The sequence below is a fragment of the Miniopterus schreibersii genome, assembly GCF_964146895.1.
Source record: "Miniopterus schreibersii genome assembly, chromosome: 9".
Lineage (NCBI taxonomy): Eukaryota > Metazoa > Chordata > Mammalia > Chiroptera > Miniopteridae > Miniopterus > Miniopterus schreibersii.
In genome coordinates, this window is record NC_138118.1 from 81,615,645 (window position 1) to 81,633,987 (window position 18,343).

Here is an 18,343-nt window from a genome sequence, read left to right on the forward strand (position 1 = left end):
GTGTTTCAGCTCCAGGCCCAGAAAAGTGACACCAAGGCTGCCTCTGGACCACCTGCATCCACCAATAACCCGTGCCGTGGCGCCGACCAACCAGGAGAGACCACGAAAGCTGGGAAGCTGATGAATATTCTACTGGGATGCTGCCGAGACCTCCAGGTAACTACCCTCAGGATGGAGGACCCGGCTCAGCTCCCTCTGTGGGTCACTCCAGCCTGTTCCCACCCCCTTCCCAGGCCCGTTTTCCTTGCCCCTCTCTACTTGTTTCCTGAGCCCATTTCTTCTGTGGCTCCCTTCTACCTCTGTGTGACTTTCTAAATAAACTTTCTCTTACAGTTTGAGGCTTGCCTCTGAATTCTTTCTCAGCCAGAACTCAAGTACCGAGGTGGCTCAGCCGAGGTCGGGTCTGAGCCCACGGGTCTAACATCTGGTGCAGTTTTGCCGCCAACAGTAAGAGTTTTAGTAGATGTCCAGTATTCTCCTAAAAGCAAGGAGCCAACCTGTGTTGTCTATAAATCACTGAATATAGCTGCGTTAACAATGTCACCCAATTATTATCAGTACTGAGGCAGAACACCCTCCCCCACATCGTGCTTAATGAGACACCCTGAAAAAACTGCAGGACTCAGACCGAATGCCTTTTTGAAAATATTAAAAACACAAAAAATGTCAGTACCCCCCCCCCAGGGTGCTAGAAGAACTCTGTTAGGAGGGTGACAGTTTCAGGGATGTACAAGGGAAGATGCTCATTTATTAGACGAAAGTCCAGTGAAACCGCCCTGGCTCTCAAAAAACTGAAGACATAGCCCTGCCCGGTTGGCTCAGTGGTTGGAGCGTCAGGCACCAGAGGGTCGCAGGTTCGATTCCAACTCAAGGGCACGTGTCTGGGTCGCAGGCTCACTCCCCAGCTCCAGGTGGGGCTCGTGCAGGAGGCAACCAGCGGACGAGTCTCTCACACCCGTGTTTCTGGCTCTCTCTCCCCCTTCCACTCTCTCTGAAAAGCAGTGGAAAAAATACCCTCAGGTGAGGGTGAATAAACAAACAAGAGAGACACGTTTTGCACACTTCTATTTGTATCTCTCTCTTTCTTTAAAAGCAATAAATACCGATGCCTGGGGTGGGGGGAATATATTTTTAAAGCCACCCATGAGACAGGCTAGCATCTGTCAGTTACCTTTTCCTCTGAAATCCTACTGAAAATGTGCGATTGTCCAAATAAATGTCCCGGATGCCGACACAGTGAGAAAGTATAAAACCTGATACCAAAATAATTCATTTGTTACAACCATAATTACTTCTCTAGTCAGAAAAGTCTCATCCTCATAAGAAAACCCTGGCACACGGCTTCAGACAGTTCCCTTCTGCGGGAACCCAGGAGGCGCTCCATGAAAACTCAGGATTCCATCATTTTCACGTCCCCTGGGGAGACGGTTTCTCCACCCATGACCTGCATGCGAGTCATTTTAAGTGTCTCTGCAACAGCCCCATTTCCATTGTCACTGTCACAGCTGTTTAGGTGGAATTACAGCAAAGGAGAGCCCCCTCCCCCGTCCCGGGGCCCCGCACTCTGCACGTCTCCTGTGCTCTACTCCCCACAACTGTACCCAAGCCCGAACCAGGGAGGACAGGGGACGGGAGAGCGGGGACAGGGGGGCTGGGTCGCTCAAGGAAGCCACCGTCTCTCAGGTGGAAAATAAGAAGTCACGCCGAGGTAACATTTTGCCTCGTGTCATAATGATGAATCGGCCTAATTTTTCCAATTAGGGGAGGGAATGCAAGCTGCGGGCGGGTCCGACCAGGGCTGCAGGTGAGACGGTTTGGATGCAGAGTGAGACGGAGATGACTCTTCACGCTGGGACAGCTGAGTGTGTCCTGTGTATCCCTCCCCGAGCTCTTCCTCACAACTTCAAAAGGAAAAAAGCCTTTGGGAAATAAGTTATTTCCAAACCTGACCCCTTTCGCCAGTTTGTTTTCTTTGAATTGGTACCAAAGAAAGAGTTCGAGGTTTAGTTTGGCCGTTGGAATATGTTAAGGGCCCTGGCAATGCCTTCTTAGGGACAGAAAGGCAGGGGAACAGAGTGGGCTGATGATATTTATCAAATGCTTCCCAAAATTCACAGAGCGAAACTCTAGGGGGAACTGCTCACGAATTCAAGGTCACATAGAGCTGCAAATGCAGGAAGAGGGGATGCCCGCCAGGAGCTGCTCTCTCAGGCTCGTCCCCTTCAGTTACCCAAAAACAAACCAAAACATTTCCGACAGAAGGGTCCCCAAATGCCACTGACAGCTCGTCAGAGCGCCCAAGGGAACCTCAGGGAACTTGACAAGCATCTCACTCAGCTCTCTCACCTCACAGAGGGGCCCCGAGAGATCAACGCCTGCAGGTGACACAGTGACCCCAGAAGAACCACAATTGGACCCCAGGCTCCTCCTCTCTTGAGACAGACTCATGCTCACCCTTCCCCGTAGGTACTTTCTAGAAGGATGGCGTCACCCAAATGCATTTTCAGCGATGAACGGCTCCACGGCATCACTGTGAATGATGCAAAGCTGGCCACACGGCCTGGGCGCTGGGGAAAATGCGGTAACCCCACAGCAACTCACCACACACCCCCCAACCAGGAGATCGCTCCACCGCCACTCGGAGCAGAAAGCCGGCAGCCCAGCAGGAGAATTCCGACAGTAATTTCAGAGCTGGTTGTAGCAGAATTTACCTGCGACAGCCCAGCCTCATGGAAGGTGTCTGCCAGGTCCGCGGTTTTCAAAATCACCGTTGGTTTGTGTGTGTGCGTATTTTTTAACAAACTCTTAGATGGAACCTCAAGATATAAAAGCAGCATCTATCCTAATACATTTATTTGATATTTCCACATTTTATCTGCTCAGTATCAGGTCGGCCCGTGACAACCACCACCGGGGCTCCTGGTGGCCCAGAGGACACCACTGTGCCGATGACAGACGGCATCCCGTCCTGCCGGCGGACACACTCCCAAATTCAGCCGCCCACGCAGAGCTCAGCCCGAGATGCGTGAGGCAGGGCCGATGGCGCCTAAGGAAATGTTCCGGTGGGCAGGGCCGTTCTCACGATCACAGCACGGGGCCGACTGCAGACGGGCCCACGCAGGAAGGGCCTCCTGCGCCGAGACTGGCCTCGGACTCAGTCCTGGCTGCAGAAGGAAACATGCCGGGTATTGATTTTGTCTTCCCAGGTGACCTGCACCAACAATCCACTTTATAAACACGATCACCCGAGGCAAAGAGAGAAGACAGCAGGGAGGGGACACATTCGGAGGCTGCTGCAGTGATTCGGCCTAGAGGCGCCCACCCAGCACCAGGGCGGCTAGGACACCACTCCAAGGCCCTGGGCTCGCGGGGCAGGGCCCGGGCTTCCAACATCAGAACCGCAGCCTCAGGGAGGGTCTTGTGGCTCCTTCCATCCAGCTGACCCCCCTTCTCGCCTGCCCTCTTCTAGTTCCCCCAGCACTGGGAACTTGGACTTGACCCCGGGTTCCTCCTCGCTCCTGGGCAGACTTGCTAAGGTCCATCCTTACTTGTTGCACTTCCTTCTGGCCACCAGTAAGTACTGTGAGGTCCTCCGCCCCATCCCCGCACTCCCCCCACCCGCGGGCACTGGCCCATCTCCCGACACACCCACTGCTCCCACCCCCCACCCACAGTCAAGCCCACGAAGGGCTGACCACGACCCCCCGAGACTAATGCTGGAGTGAAAACAGTGTGGGGACTTGTTTCACACAGTCCCGGGCTTAACACCAGCTTCTTATTTAAAAAGTAAATCACGGTGAGCAGTGTCTTCACCCCACCCACGGCGCCCCAGTGCGCGGGCCCACAGGCCTCGCCGTAAGCGCTCAGCCTGAAGCTAGTGCCTCTCTGCCCGCCCGCTCTCAGGGGTCCATAATTTAAACAGGCGCTGTGGTTTTTATTTATGGCTCCAAAAACTCCTCGAAGGGGGGCAGCTACGGATCCACCTTCCTTCCTCTGCCCAGCCTCGGGCGGAAACCACAAGGGACAGGGACCATCGTCGGAGACTCTCCCCGTGGGTCCGGCGAGAGGCCGAGCGGCGGCTGCCCAGGAGGAAGAGAAAGGAGGCTCCACAGCTGCTTAAGGCACAAATCCACTCGGGTTCCTACTGGGCACCCCGCAGCTGGGGACTCGCTTCTGCGGGGAGTGTCCTGAAACGGAACTTCCACTCTGGTACCAGCTCCGAGTCTCCCAGACGCGAGACGCTCCCTCCTGGGGCGTTTCCTCGGGCGAGCGAATATGTCACCATCCATCCCAGGTCCTGGTCTTCATCCTAAAGCCCGAGGGGAGATGCCCGAGGGACTCTCACACTGAGTTCTCTGTGATGAGCTTATGTGCGGCTTCACTAACGGAATTTTTTTTTTTTTAACAAAAATGGGAAAATGTGTGCATTAAACGAGATAAAGCTATGACCTACTTCCAGCTCCTTCGATGGTCCGTGGACCCAGCTCTGCGCCTCCCTGTGTGCCCACCAGGCTGGCACGATGCCTTACAGGCGGTGGCATCCTCAGTACAGTCACCCCACATGGCTTTCCATCCCTGTGCCCTGGGACACGCCTTCGCAATGACCACTCAGAAAGGCACCCACGTGCCGCCGCGGACACTCAGGAATGCACTAGCTGCTATCAGGAAACACACATTTAAGCATAGAAAATGGGAAAAATTTGCCCCAAATGCTGCTTTCGTCCCCTCGGGAACGTGGCATTCAACATCCAGGCGGAAGTCCCCCAAAGCGATGTCTCCGACCACGTTTCTGTACCACAAAACTCCACCTACCTGCTTTAAATGCTAATCTAGACGGTCACCCCCGTCACCCCAGGATTTTATGAGGAACTAGCGGGGAGAAATGAAGCAGTTTAAGGTCCTACTTCTGTGATCGCTCTGAAGGCAGCCAACGTGATTCGATGGCTTACGACAGTGATTTTCAACCTTTCTCATCTCGTGGCACATAAACTAATTACTAAAATCCTGCGGCACACCAAAAACATTATTTTTTGCTGATCTGACAAAAAAAAAAAAAAAGGTATAATATCAATTCATTTACACTGAACAGCTATTGTTGGCTGTTGTCATTTTTATTTTTTTATTTGACAACCTCAGGGAAGGGGTGAGTGCCCCTGACTACAGTCGGGTGCGGCACGTTTTAAACGTTCTCTCGGCACCGGCTGAAAATCGCTGACTTGAGACAACGTGAGCAACTTTGCAAAAATGTGAGCAACTTTGCAAAAACGTGACTATTCACGTTGCTGTTACTGCAGCTCCACAGAGTCTCCCCGCGATTCGGGCACCTCGGGAGACCGGCCCCCGGCTCCCTCCTCCAGGGGCAGCCGGCAAAGTTTCATCCAGAACCCAAGCTAAGCTACCGCTCGCTGCCTCACAGACATGCAAGTCCACGTCCCCAAACACGCGCCGCTCTGGTCACCACGGCAGACAGGAGTCTCCCAGGTTAGAGCGGAAAAGGCAGAGAGCCAGAGCTCCGCATTTCTGCTTAAAGATTCCAGGGAGACACGCTTAGGTTCAGGTCCAGTGAACGGCCTCCTGTCAGGGAGCCATAAGTGGCCTGGTTGACATAAACGGCCACAAGTAGGGAAGGAGCGGTTAGCAAATTTGAGGAAGATTTGCAGATTTCATATTCGAACTTCTCTTTCTGGGACGCTCCCTGGGGACACGAAGGGGGGTGGGGAACAATCACACTTGTGACACCGGGAGTTCCCAGAAGCCCCCCATGTGAATGTCATATCGCCCCCCACTCCCCACCCACCGCCTCCCCAGCAGACAGACAGCCAGGCTCTAGCTGGTGACCAAGCAGCAGGTGCCCGTCTCCGGATCCAGTCGCTTTCTCCTTCAGGGGGGCGGCCAGGGGACCACTGGCCAGTGCGGCCTGGGCCTTGGACTGCCCTGCGGTGCTGTGGGGGGGGCCGAAAGAAGGGTGTGGGTTCCGTCCCACCTACCGGTCTTCCTTCAAAGGCTGGCGGATGTGCTTGGCCTGCAAGCCCAGTTCCCAGTGATGTGCCCTCGTTTCGGGCCATTCAGATGAGATCATCTCCTGTCCCACCACTTCCTTCCCTGTGGCCAAGAGACAGCTAGCAAAGCACGAATCTTCATGATGCTGTTACTGCAGGACCTCGAGGGCACCCAGGAAATCACTTCACTTATGAAGACGGCAGCACAGGTCTCAAAGACCAAGTGGCATCCTCTGTGGACTCCCTTCCATCCACCGTCCTGTCCCAGTGTATCTGGAAGTGGTCACCTCCCAGCGGAAGTACAGAGATGGTGAGAAAAGGACCCCGGACGCCTCAGGCAGAAAAGGTCACACCCCGAGCTGAATGGACTGGCCTGGCCTCTGAGCTGGGGGACGGTGGACAGTGGGGAGGGGACCCGGGTCTTCCTTCCCAGGTCATGAGGTCACTCTGCTTAATGAGGGAAAGAGACAGCCACCCATTGGCTTTCTCGGTCCAGCTCCACCTGCCTGCAGAAATGCCTCTGAATTTCGTCAACGGGCTTTCCAGCTGCACTAATTTTTAATACGATCAGTGTCTGCCTCTTGGGTCACCTGTGTTGACAGTTCAGTGGGACATTACCAGGTGGTTTCCCTAAAACCAGCTTCCAGTGAAATCCTTTATCTCAAATCACATATTTTCCAGGCTCCAATGCCACAGCTTTAAGAATCCTAAAATGGGCCCTGTGGCTCCTAAGAGGCATTGGGAATTTCACACACACACACACACACACACACACAATGTCTGTGTGGGCAAATATGTCGTATTGGCTATCTGAGTACTTTCCCATTTTGGGTATATGGACATATTTATCTGCTGTTTGAGGAATGTATAAATCTTGTTTATTGAAATATTGCCTCTGCATTTTTCAACATCCTGTTGGCAAAACCTCACAGACATGCACGACCTGGCCTGAGATATTTGCTGGTGAGAAAACTGTCACAGAAACGGAATAACGAATGCCTTCTCCAGGCAATGCATTCGCGGGAAGCAGGACAAGACCATATAACATTGCGTTTACTGCCCATTCTACCTGGACAGCTGATGTTTCTTACTTTCGAGTCCCCGGTACCCATATGACTAAAGGGCTCTGAGGTGACTGCTCTTAGGGAATGTAGGGCCTGTCACTTTAAAACTCAGACTGGACAAGCAGATCACACAGTCAGTCAGTCAATACAATTCGCAAAGTCCTCTGTGGGCTGATCGCTTCGGCCATCACACGTACCCGAGCCTCTGTCCTTGCTCTGGACGGATCCCCAGCAGACACGGCCACCTGGATGTTTGGCAGGGATGGCCGACTCTAGGGGACCAAACAAAACTCTTACCTTACACCGTCAACCTGCCCCGCCCACAAAAATGCCACTTGTGATGAACGGCACCTATATTTACCCCTGTTCAAGCCAGAAACCAGGAGGGCAGCCCACTCTCCTCCCTTCCCCTCGCCTGGTAAGAAGATCCTGGAGGACGGCCAACAGGCACTTCCAGGGACAACTTCTACGATGTATGGGACGGCCTTGGACATCTGTCCCACCTTTAATTAGACAGGCTTTGACTTATACCGACAGGGGGGAAAGTACGTTTATTAAATTCTAACCCACTATAAACACAAATATCTGGCTGTTGAAAAGAAACTGTTGCTGCTGCAAACGAATTGGCCTAGAAACCAACAAGGTCTGAGTCCCAGGCCCTCCTGCTCCAAACTGTGGGACCCAGTGCAGAGCTTTTCAAGCTGTGGGTCAGGACCCACTAATGAATCGTTAAGTAAAGGTAACGATGACCATCTCTTTAATGAAAAGAAGAGCGTGTGACTCGGGGACTGGGCTGGGTGGGGGCGGTGCTGGCCGAGTCTGTGTACAGGGCAGGTCAAGAATGTATTTCCAACCATGAGCGACAGTCGGGCAAGATTCAAAGCCACGGGTCCCGAGAAAGTCGCATACTTGTTCCTTGCCTCTTGTTTTATTTTTAAATGTGTGTGTTTGCTAATCTTCATCTTTTAAATGGACATTATCATTCCACTTCGGCGAGCAGACTCACATAAAAGAATGTCGCAACATTGTTTCAGCTACGAAACACTATTATTATGTTACGGCTACAGCATTTGGGCCGAGTTTCCTGGGAGGCGAATGCTGTGCGGCCCCGGACGCTCCCAGCCTGAAGCCACCGCGCCCGCGACTTGGACGGGCTGCCCGAAAGGTAAACGCGCAACTGTGGCCTCCTCGCCGCAGGAAGAGCAGGAAAAGCTCAGTTTCCTGAAATGCTGAGTCTCCTCTGCGGGACCTGCCTACAGCTCTGGGGGAATGACAAGAGACCGGGGAGGTGGAGTTCCTGGGTTGCTGCGGGGCCTCGGGAGAGAATCCCCGCCTGGGAGGAAGAGCAGGGGGGCAGCCCGCGTGGAGGCCACCGCCCGGGAGGCAGGACCAAGCCCAGCAGCGGCCACCCGGTCCGCACAGCCCCTCAGTGGCACTTTACCAGGAAATAGACACACTCCTCTTCCTGTGTCAGCTCTAAGCTCTAAGCGACACACATTACACTTTATCCAGACACATTGTTGCACCACAGAGAGGAAACGCTCTAAGACGCGCCAGGAAAATGCACCCCGCTAAGAGGAAAGATACAGGCCCTCACCCCCTCCCAGCCACGCTGCCATTAACCTGCCCCTGAAGGGGAAGACAGTCTCCAGATCCTGTAGAAATAAATACCTCTCCCCAAAAACAGAAGGGCTCTAAACACAGACGGAGGGATCTCTACTGGGGCACAGGAATACTTCTGAGGACCCAGGGATACTAGGACCAAATACTGCATTTTTAAAACGACCCTCGTCACCTTCAGGTCAGCTTGTTGTGAGTGCTGCTCCGTGGAGGGCCCCTGGGTTTGCACAGATCCATCCAGCCCCACGTGCCCTGAGCTTCCCCTGGCCGCGGCTCACCGGGGAACACTGCGCACATGCCCGCCGAGCACATGAGCGCCAGATACACCTGCCTGCTCTTCACTTTCTCTGGGGCTAATTCCCACCACGCCAAGGGCGGGGAGAGGGTATGACAGATGCGGGCACGCGGCAGGCGGAGAGCGATCGTGCGGGAATCTGTGAGGGGCGATGGAGGTTTAGTCACTGCCCGCGGAGCTCCCACGGGACAGACACAGACTGAAAGAGAGAGCGGCCAGCACCTGGGTTTCGGCATCTCGCCAGGTAGCTTTTGCTGACCTCTGACCTTAGTTACACACAGGTGGGGCGTGTCACAGCGAGAGTGTCTTTCTCATAATAACCTCTACACGGCAGGATATTTTTCTAATGAAACACATTTGTTTGGAAGAGCTCTGTAGAATCAGGACTGGGAATGACCGTGGATTCATTTGACCCTGAGACAAGGACCCAGATAAGGTATGACTTACCTAAGGTCACACAGTGGACGGTATTCTCTAGACTAAGACCAAGGCTAAGCAGAATCTCCCTAGAAAAAATATGCCCATCACTGTGCCTACTACCATATTTTTAAAGAGATAAGGTTCCCTATCCCTCAGGACTATAGCTTTATCACTGTGCCTTTCTAATTCTCTGGAATGGGAACATTTAGGTATATAACTAAATACACACAGATTGAGGAGACAGTGCCCGCACGTCAGGTTTGAAAGGAATTTTGCCCTGTCAGGGCACATACCCAGGTTTCAGGTCAATCCCTGGTCGGGGTGGGTACAGAAGACAACCAGGCCATTTCTCACATCAGTGTTTCTCTCTCCCTCTCCCTTCCTCTCTCTCTGAAATCAATAAGAACATATCCTTGAGAGAGGATTTTTAAAAAGGGAGAATTTCAGTCCTTGACAGAAATGTAAGTACTTTTATCCATGTTGATGGTATGTTGCTTTAAATTGAAACATAAATCTATAAAGACACATAATTATCACATAATTACCTCATGCATAATTGATGGTAAATAAGTATCATTGTGAAAACATACACTTTGCACTGAACTTCAGGTATGCCAGGTTACAAAGACTTATTTAGTTCAATGAACTACTACATCTGACATCAGCCAAAGATTTGTGCCTAGAAAATATCTTTTTTTTAGTATTTATAAAAACTAGAGAAAAGCACACACACTAACCAAGGTTTCAAAAAAAAAAACTAACAACCTGCAGTGTAGGCAGCTACAAATAGGGCTCGCTATGGTGAGAAACAGTCCACACAGAAGCATCCAAGCAAAATTCTTACACCACACACACACACACACACACACGCCTAACAGATGGATTACAAAACGCAGCTAAGCATTCCATGAACCAAACGCACAAAAATTTATGATAAAGGACGATGCACGTTCCTCGGTGTGTGCAGACCCCCCTCTGCTCTCACCTCTCCTCTCACTCAGGCTCCTCTTCCCAACATGTGCTCACCAGGCCACCGCCTCCGCCTCCTGCTCTGCAACCAAATCACAGCCACCCCAGAGCCAGGAGCCTGCTGCAGCCCGAAGCACTTGACTGATGATATCCGGTCTCCCGGGCCAGGGTATCCCAGGGTGGCTTCCAGCCTCTGCCCACGGCTCGCAGAGCAAGGCCAGAGAAGAGCTCGTCAACACCGGCTCCCCAGCTGAGACCCCGCGCAAAGAAATCAAGAAAATAAGTCCCAGCCCTAATGTGTATAATTTAACACTTGGAAGAAAGCAACATCTGGGATGGTCTCCAAGCAGGACCAGGTTGCTGGATGGGCCTGTGCTTCCTATAAGAGTGTTAAGGGGGGGAGGGGGGCAAGGGGAAATCTAACCCCAAAAAGGGGGGGGGGGCGGGAATAACCCCCAGCACCTACTCCTGACACTTTGAAGAAAGAGGAAGCTGGAACCCCTTCCCAAAGGTGTGTCCCGGACAAACTATTGTCTTGGTAATAAATAAGTCACAATCCAGATGGAAGCTAATGAAAAAATCGGAAATGACTGTGTTTAATCACCCAGTCCTCCCAGTGGACGCCGAAACCCCCTCTACCTCGGGGAAGTTGAAAAAAAAAAATCCCCTGTAACTCCCTGAAAGGCCTTCCAGATTTTTTTTAAAATTACAGGCAAATGAATTTAGGACCTAATAAATACCTACACATGTGCTAAATCACTAGATCTGTACCCAGTTTTTTAAAAACAAGGACGCCCACCTGGCAGGCAGGACGGGGCATTGTGAGCAATAAACCTTGTCGCTAAAATGCATCACGCGTTCTGCCCGGGAAGCCTTCGGAGACGGTGTCATTGCCTTTGGCTGCCGCAGGCTCGTCAGGGAGCCCGGCGAGCTCCCCGTCGCGGCCCTCCAAGGAGCAACTGTCAAGGGGCGACCCAGCTGAAATCAAACGACAAAAACGGGAACTGGAATCGGCCCGACGGGGGAGGAGGGAAAGGAAGGGAGCCTCCGGTGTTCATCAGTCAACATTAATGTCCTTTGTTGTTCACCTCTGCACAGCGCAGCGCGCGCGACCCTGTTCCGTCTCCGGCGAGCGTCCTGAGAGCGGGGTCCCGGCCGCGGAGACCTGGGCGGGCGGCCCCGCGCCCCGCGCCCCGCAGCCCGCCTCCCTCCGTCGCCACCCCCGCCGCGCGCGCCCCGGCCGGAGGGTGGCCCGGAGTCAAAACGTCGCCAAACACCCGTTCCCCTCCAAAGAGCAAAGAGCGGGGCGGCGCAGATGTTGACAGTACCGGTGCCCCCGCCCCTCGGACACAGTCCCCTGAACCCCGAGACGGAGCGAGGAGGGAGAGGAAGCCCCGGCCGGGCTCGGGCTGTCACCGCGGCTCCAGAGCGCGGGGCCACATTCCGCACTCCGGGGACCTGGGCGGGAGCCAGGGGGAAGGTTTGCGCCCCCTCCCCTTCAGTTTTGGGGGTGTCCTCTCTGCGCGGGGGTGCCTGTCTCCCTCTCCAGTCTGGGAAATCGTCACAGCGCGCAGCCGTGCGGGAACCAAGGGGAAGGGAGGAGAGGAACGCCGTCCACCCTCCCCTTCCAACTTGACACACAAGCCCGTCGCCGCTCCAAACTCCGCAGCCAGAGCCCGCAGCGGGGGTGGTCGCGCGCTACCCCCGCGGTCCCCGGAGCCCGAGCCCCAGACATCGGCCGGCGGGAGGCGAGACCCCGACGCGCACCCCTCGGCGCGGGGCCGGCTCCCCAAAGCCCGAGCCGAGCCCGCAGCGCGATGCAAAGGAGAGGCGTTTGCAGCGGGCGGAGCGCGAGGGACGCGGCGGCCAGGACGCGAAATGCGCACCGGCTCGGCCCGAGCGGATGAAAGTTGGCCCCGCGGAGACTCACCCACGCCGTATTTCTCGTGCTCCGTAGGTATCCACATGGCTGACCGGGGCGCCGGGGCTCGGGCTGCGCGCTCCCCGCGCCCCCGCCCGGCTCACAACAATGCGCGGCCGCCCAGGAGCGGCTGGAGCGCGGCGACTCCGCGCAGCTGGGGCGCAGGGCTGCGCGGCAGGCTCCCGAGCCCGGCGCTGACAACGCGCGGCCCAGGCTGCGCCGCCCGCGGCTGAGCCGGCGGCGCCGCTCACAGTCCTCCGACGCGCTCCCGGGGCCCCGGCGGCGCAGGCATTGTTCTGATTCACTGAACTAGGCGAACACGCCGGGGCACTCGCGGGCGCACCCCCGCCCGCCGGCGCCCGCTCCGGCTCGCCCCGCCCCCGGGCCTGGGGCACCCTGGGATTTGTAGTTCGGCGCCGCTCCGTTCCGGCGGGGGGCGTGGCACGAGCTGTTAGGGGCGGGATTACGTTCCGCTCGCCACGTCCCATTGGCCCAGAGCGTGACAGCAGGACGTGGGCGTGGCGAAAACGTCACGTGGCTGGGGCGGGCGCCTCCAGTCGCTCTGTCATTGGCTCCCGCCCGCCCCGCCCCGCGCCCCTCCCTTTCCCTTCTCGGCGGCGCGATGGCTGCTCCCAGGACCCAGGGGGCCGCCCCGGGAGGCGAGCGGGACGCGGACGGCGATCGCGGCGGGGCCGGGGCTGTCACCAGCGAGGGTGAGTACGGCGCCGCGGGGTGCAGATGGCCCGCGCCTTCCTCTCGGACCGCGGTGCCCCGGCCGCCGCGCGGACCCAGCAGCCGGCCCGCCCCGAGGCCACCTGGGCGCGCGGGGGCCGCGTGCGGGGCGCGGAGGTCCGGGCGGGGGGGGCGGCGCGGGGAGGGAGAAGCTGCCGGCGCGGCCTCCCGGGCCGGGGACGCTCCCTGGGCGCCCGAGCCGCCGGCGCCGCGCTCGCGCTGGGCGGGTGGGTGCGCGGCCGCGGGTCCCCGCGGGCAGCCGCCCCCCTGGGCTCGGCGCCTCCTTTCCTCCGCCGGGCCCAGCCCCCCTCGCTTCGCTCCGCTTGGCCTCGGGAGGGGTTTCGTTGGGGTTCGGGCCGGTTTCCAGGTGCAGCCCGGTCACTGCTGTGCGGTTTGCAGCTGTGCCCAGCGGCGTCTGGGGGGAGGGTGCGCGCCCCGCCCCCCGCCTCCCCCGATCTCGGGGTGCCCCGGGCGTCGGACTGACCGCGGGGCCAGGAGACTTCCCCGCGGGGTCCCTGGGGAGGGAGGAGGGGGCTGGGCCCGCGCGCGGCGGGGCGGGGACGCATCTCAGCTGCTCCGGCGCCGCCGGACTTCAGGTTGTCCTCTGACCCCCGCAGAGATCGCAGCCCAAACTGTGAAAGTGCGGGGGCGTCTTCAGGATCCCTAACCCCCCGCCCCCCCCCACACACACACACCCCAGGCGTTCAGGGCGGAGCGCGGAGCCTGGGAGACCTTCATCACTGTCCCCCTGGCCCCAGGTAATTTCACAGCGAGCTACCTTTTCAGGACGACGCGGTTTAGGGCTCGGGGTGGCCCTCAGCCCCCGTCGAGGGCCTTTGGTTCCTGCGTTGGTGCTGCTTTCACGGTTCAACTGACATTTGGCCCTAAGTTTTCACCTGAGCGGTGCAGGGAAAAAAGGCCATTACTTCCCACCAGGGGAGCTGCTGGCCCTGTGGGGGTTTCAGCACCTCGACCAGAGACACCTCTGCAGGCGCCCGAGTTGGACGTGGAGCTGCACCCACACCCCAGACAGGTCCCGAGTTGGACGTGGAGCTGCACCCACACCCCAGACAGGTCCCGAGTTGGACGTGGAGCTGCACCCACACCCCAGACAGGTCCCGAGTTGGACGTGGAGCTGCACCCACACCCCAGACTGGTCCCGAGTTGGACGTGGAGCTGCACCCACACCCCAGACAGGTCCCGAGTTGGACGTGGAGCTGCACCCACACCCCAGACGGCTCCTGTTGGGTTGGCCACGCAGGGGGCGGTGGGTCTGAGGGTGACAGACATGAGCGTGGTCCGGAGTCCGCACAGGTGCCAGAGGCTTCCAGTCCACATGCTAAAGACGGCGGATCCTCGAGGACTCGCTCCCGGGTTAACTCATGAAAGAGAAAATGGCGTTTGCCTTTCAGAAACACTGAAGAACAGTGACAAATCATTACTTATTTTAAAATTATAACATTTTCATTATAAACATTTCAAACTGTTTGGAAGTGTGTACAGGGGGGGAAAGAAAAAGGAAAGTTCCTGCACCACCCAGCCCCAGAGTGACAAGCGTTAGGGTTTGCTGTGTGTTCCTTCTGACACATCCCTAATGACACACATCCCAGTGGTTTCGAGCTTGTGAGAAATAAGAAGGGAAACCCGGCCAGCGTGGCTCAGTGGTTGAGCATCGGCCTAGGATCCGGGCAATTGGGGTTCAATTCCCGGTCAGGGGCGTGCAGGAGGCAGCCGTCAATGACACTCATCATTGGTGTTTCTCTCTCTCTCTCTCCCTCTCCCTACCTCTCTCTGAAATCAATTTTTAAAAAAATTTTTTTTAAAAAGGGCATCATTCTGTATAAGATCAAAATGCTACAATCTTCTTTCTCCCCTTGACCTGCCATAGGCACTGTGCCTGTTGGTACATGTGCTGCCCCCTTCTTGTAAAGGACGGCCCCCCCTGGACCCCATGTGCCATCCCTGAGCCAGCCCCCTCCCGGTGAGCATATGGTGGGGTTAGTGTTTCAGTCATGACGTAGATTTGTATGCATATCCTGGGGGGTGTTTCTTAACAAATCGCTGGGTCAGAGGTTACACATGTTAAAAATTTGGATAGATGTCAGATCTTCCTCTTGAAAGGTATCGATCTACCTTCCCACCAGGAATATATGAGGGTGGTCTTTTCTCCGTGTCCAAATCCACCCAGGACCAATGTTTAAATGACTAGTAGACAGAATTGAGTAAGTGGTAGAAATCTGAATTTTAGGTTCCAATTTGTTCTCAACAAAAGTATTGCGCAGCAGTGAACTTGCAGCATCTGTAACAAATAGTCCCCCACCCTGGCTCGGACCTGCTCCAAGTTCCCACTAATCTGTAACAGTCGGCGGGAGAGCTTAGTGGTCGATTTTTATGTTAAAATCCCCTTTATAACCAATGCGTCATTCTGAGCCTTTATCCAGTTCTTTTCAAGGCCTGCAAAGCGATACAAATTTGGGGTGGAAATAATGATTTTGAAAGTATATTCATACCTTTTTGTCAAGCAACCATTTAGATTATCAAGTATGTCTTTCCTCATAAAATCAATCTTTAGAAAACTGCCTCTTTAAAGAGGTTCTTCTCCAGCTTTAATTAAAATGTCAATCTGCGTGTTTAATATCCTGGGACAGAAGGGACTGGGGAGCCTTTTCATAGACGTCCTTGCGATTCTACAAGATCTCTGCTGGAGGGAGTCTGGGTGCCGCGCCTGCCGGGTTGCCGACTCCCCGAGGCCCCGCCCCTCTCCAGGGAAGCCCTTGATCTTGACACTGCTCTCCCTACATTCCAGCAGCAGCCAAGGTTTCCTGTTGTCCCCAAAATTAAGAACAGGTAGTGAGTAGACTCAACATGTGACACTTGGGGTGTGTTCTTGGTATTTTTTTCTCTTGCTGTTTTTAATTAGAAGGCACATCTGATTAATAGGGTAGCACGTCTTTAGTTTACTGATTGACCGTTTGTTTCGGACAGTTTTTGACCCCGATGCTGTGCCTCCGTGTTGTGATACTGTGACCGTCACCTCTCCCTGCAAACACGCCCGGGGTGAGCTCGTGGTGATGCTGCTGGGCGGATAAAGCCTTTCCTCTGGGGACCTTATTAGCTCCCTTAGATGTCTCTGGAAGCAATGGGGTAGCAGGTGGTGGCGGCCCCTCAGTCTGCGTCTCCCGTTGTGATAAAGGGCATCAGTCCTTAGCCGGAAACCTAGGAAGTGTCCTTGATTCCTATCTTGCTCTCAGATCCCGAATCTGATCGGTTACCATTCTTACTTTTCTGTGCCTGAAACAATCTTCAAATCTGTTCCTTCAGGTCATGTCTTTACCACTGTCCTCTTTGTAACCTTCCCCGTCACTGCCTGTGTCCCCCACCCGCCAAACTGCGCTCTTGCCCTAATTGTCAGCGTTTAGTAAATATCTGACCAGAACTGAATTCTGGCCGGGACCGCTGCAGAGCGTCCCTGTTGCTCTCGGGCCTTAACTCCCCTGCTTTAATCCACACTCTGAAGTGAAAATGGATTCTCGGCTCTGCACATGGGACCCAGGGCTGCTCGAAGGTTGTAGAATTAGGTCCAAATTCTTGGTGTGGCTTTGAAGGTCCTGACTTTCTTTTCCAGTCCCTTCTTCAGTCGCCCTGCTTCCCTTCCCAGATCTCCGTGATCACACTGACCCCCTCAGACGGCCGGTGGTGGTGGCGGCTTTGCCCCCCCAGGTAGACTGCGAACTTCCCCCCCAGGTAGACTGCGAACTTTGAGTTACTTGTATCCACCTCGGCTCTTATCAGAACTGGGCGTAGTAAACTGTTCAGGGGGAATCAGTTTGAAATTTATTGGAAGTACTTACAATGGCAGCTATTTTAAGCAGAGGAACTGAAACAGAGTTAAAACCTGAATAGATATTTTACGCCTGTGAAAGTCATGGTGCCCACGGATACAGAATGTCCCCCGAGGTGGGGTCTCGTCTGCGGTACCATAGTTAGCGTTTCAGCATCTTTTTCAGCCTTTTTTTAAGTGAAGTTTTGTGTTGTTTAGGTAGTGATTGAAAGAACAGTTCAGATCGGAATGAACGGCTCCACAGACCTGGAAATCCGCCTTCCAGCATCTGCGTGGCTCTCGCCCAGTTTCCACAGTGTCTTCTCTCCAGCGTTAATGCTCAAGTCCAGCCTCGTGTCCTTGACAGGACAGTGGAAAGAGTGGACCCTATCTTGGAAAAACTATTTCAGTTTCACCTCTGACATTTAGTAACTGTGTCACATGAGTTTGTGGCACACGCAGCTACATTTATGAACATGTAGATATAATACTTTGCAGAGTTACTGTGACTATAGCGGCCCAGCATGGTCCCTTCAGTAAAGCTGGACCTCAGTGAATATTAGCTGCTTTAATATAAAGACATGCCTGATTGAACTGGAAAACCGCCCGCGCTGACTCCGTGTCACTTAGGCCTAGTCTCAGCTCAGGAATGTGTTGGTGGCAACTGCTCCGGTTGCCCATGCATGCGTGGAATTTGGGGGTGTCAGAGTGTCTGCTGGAGCTCCGCGCTAGAATTGCAGCTATGTGCTCAGAAAGCCCTTTTGTATTACCTCCTCCCCCCCTCACTCTACCCAGCGCTGCCCCCACACCCGGCTCCCAGCCCCCACGTGCGTGCCCAGCATCCGAAAGAAGCTCCCCCGGTCTTGCCTATTGGGGCGGCCTTGTGAGGTGCAGGCCAGGGGGTGTCCTGGAGAAACAGAATCATAGAGACCTTGTCTGGTGGGCGTGCTGTAAGGTTCTGACGGGGCCTCCTCCAGAACACCCTGTGGTTTCCTGTAGAAGTAAGTGGGACCCTGTAAAAGTAAGAGGAGACCGCGCAGGAGGAATTACAGTGATGGTGAAGCTGGGGCTCTGACATCCGCGAGCTGGTGCCAAGTACTGTCCGAGATACTTTCACAGGTCTGACTCCATCTCGTCCTCACAGCGCCGCACCTCCTGGGACAGGGCCGTGCTGTGGTGGCGTTTGGCCCTGGGTGGGTGGCCGCTGAACCTGCTCCGTGCTGGGTGCCGTGTGGCCGGCCTTCCCCTCGGGGACACTCCAGTGTAGCTGGCGGGGCTCAGCCTTCGTAACTGACCTTCGTTTCCCCATCACACTGTGGGGAGAGTGGATGCATTTGAATCTGTAATTTGTCTGCATTGACTGAGGAGCCGGGCAGAGTCCAGCTTTTAACTGTGTTTGTTTTTAAAAGAGGAAACCGCAGGCTCAGCCTCCTGGTTTCCCTGGCGGCATCCTCATTTCGTGGTTTTTCTTAACTGGAAGGTAAACCCTTCCCCAAGTGATTC

The 18,343-nt window shown here is 55.2% G+C and overlaps 2 protein-coding genes across 3 annotated transcripts in view; one reads left to right on the forward strand and one right to left on the reverse strand.

Moving 5' to 3' along the window:
• Nucleotides 1-12,621, reverse strand: part of DOCK4 (dedicator of cytokinesis 4) — a 202,843-nt gene extending 190,222 nt beyond the window's left edge. Inside the window, exon 1 of the mRNA XM_081147753.1 lies at nucleotides 12,298-12,621. Coding sequence (XP_081003879.1) covers nucleotides 12,298-12,334 — 37 coding nt within the window. The 5' untranslated portion in view covers nucleotides 12,335-12,621. The remainder of the gene's footprint in view (nucleotides 1-12,297) is intronic.
• Nucleotides 12,622-12,887: 266 nt separating this feature from the next.
• Nucleotides 12,888-18,343, forward strand: part of ZNF277 (zinc finger protein 277) — a 44,190-nt gene continuing 38,734 nt past the window's right edge. For both annotated transcript variants that reach the window (XM_081147754.1, XM_081147755.1), the window contains exon 1: nucleotides 12,888-13,001. In XM_081147754.1, coding sequence (XP_081003880.1) covers nucleotides 12,911-13,001 — 91 coding nt within the window. In that variant the 5' untranslated portion in view covers nucleotides 12,888-12,910. The remainder of the gene's footprint in view (nucleotides 13,002-18,343) is intronic.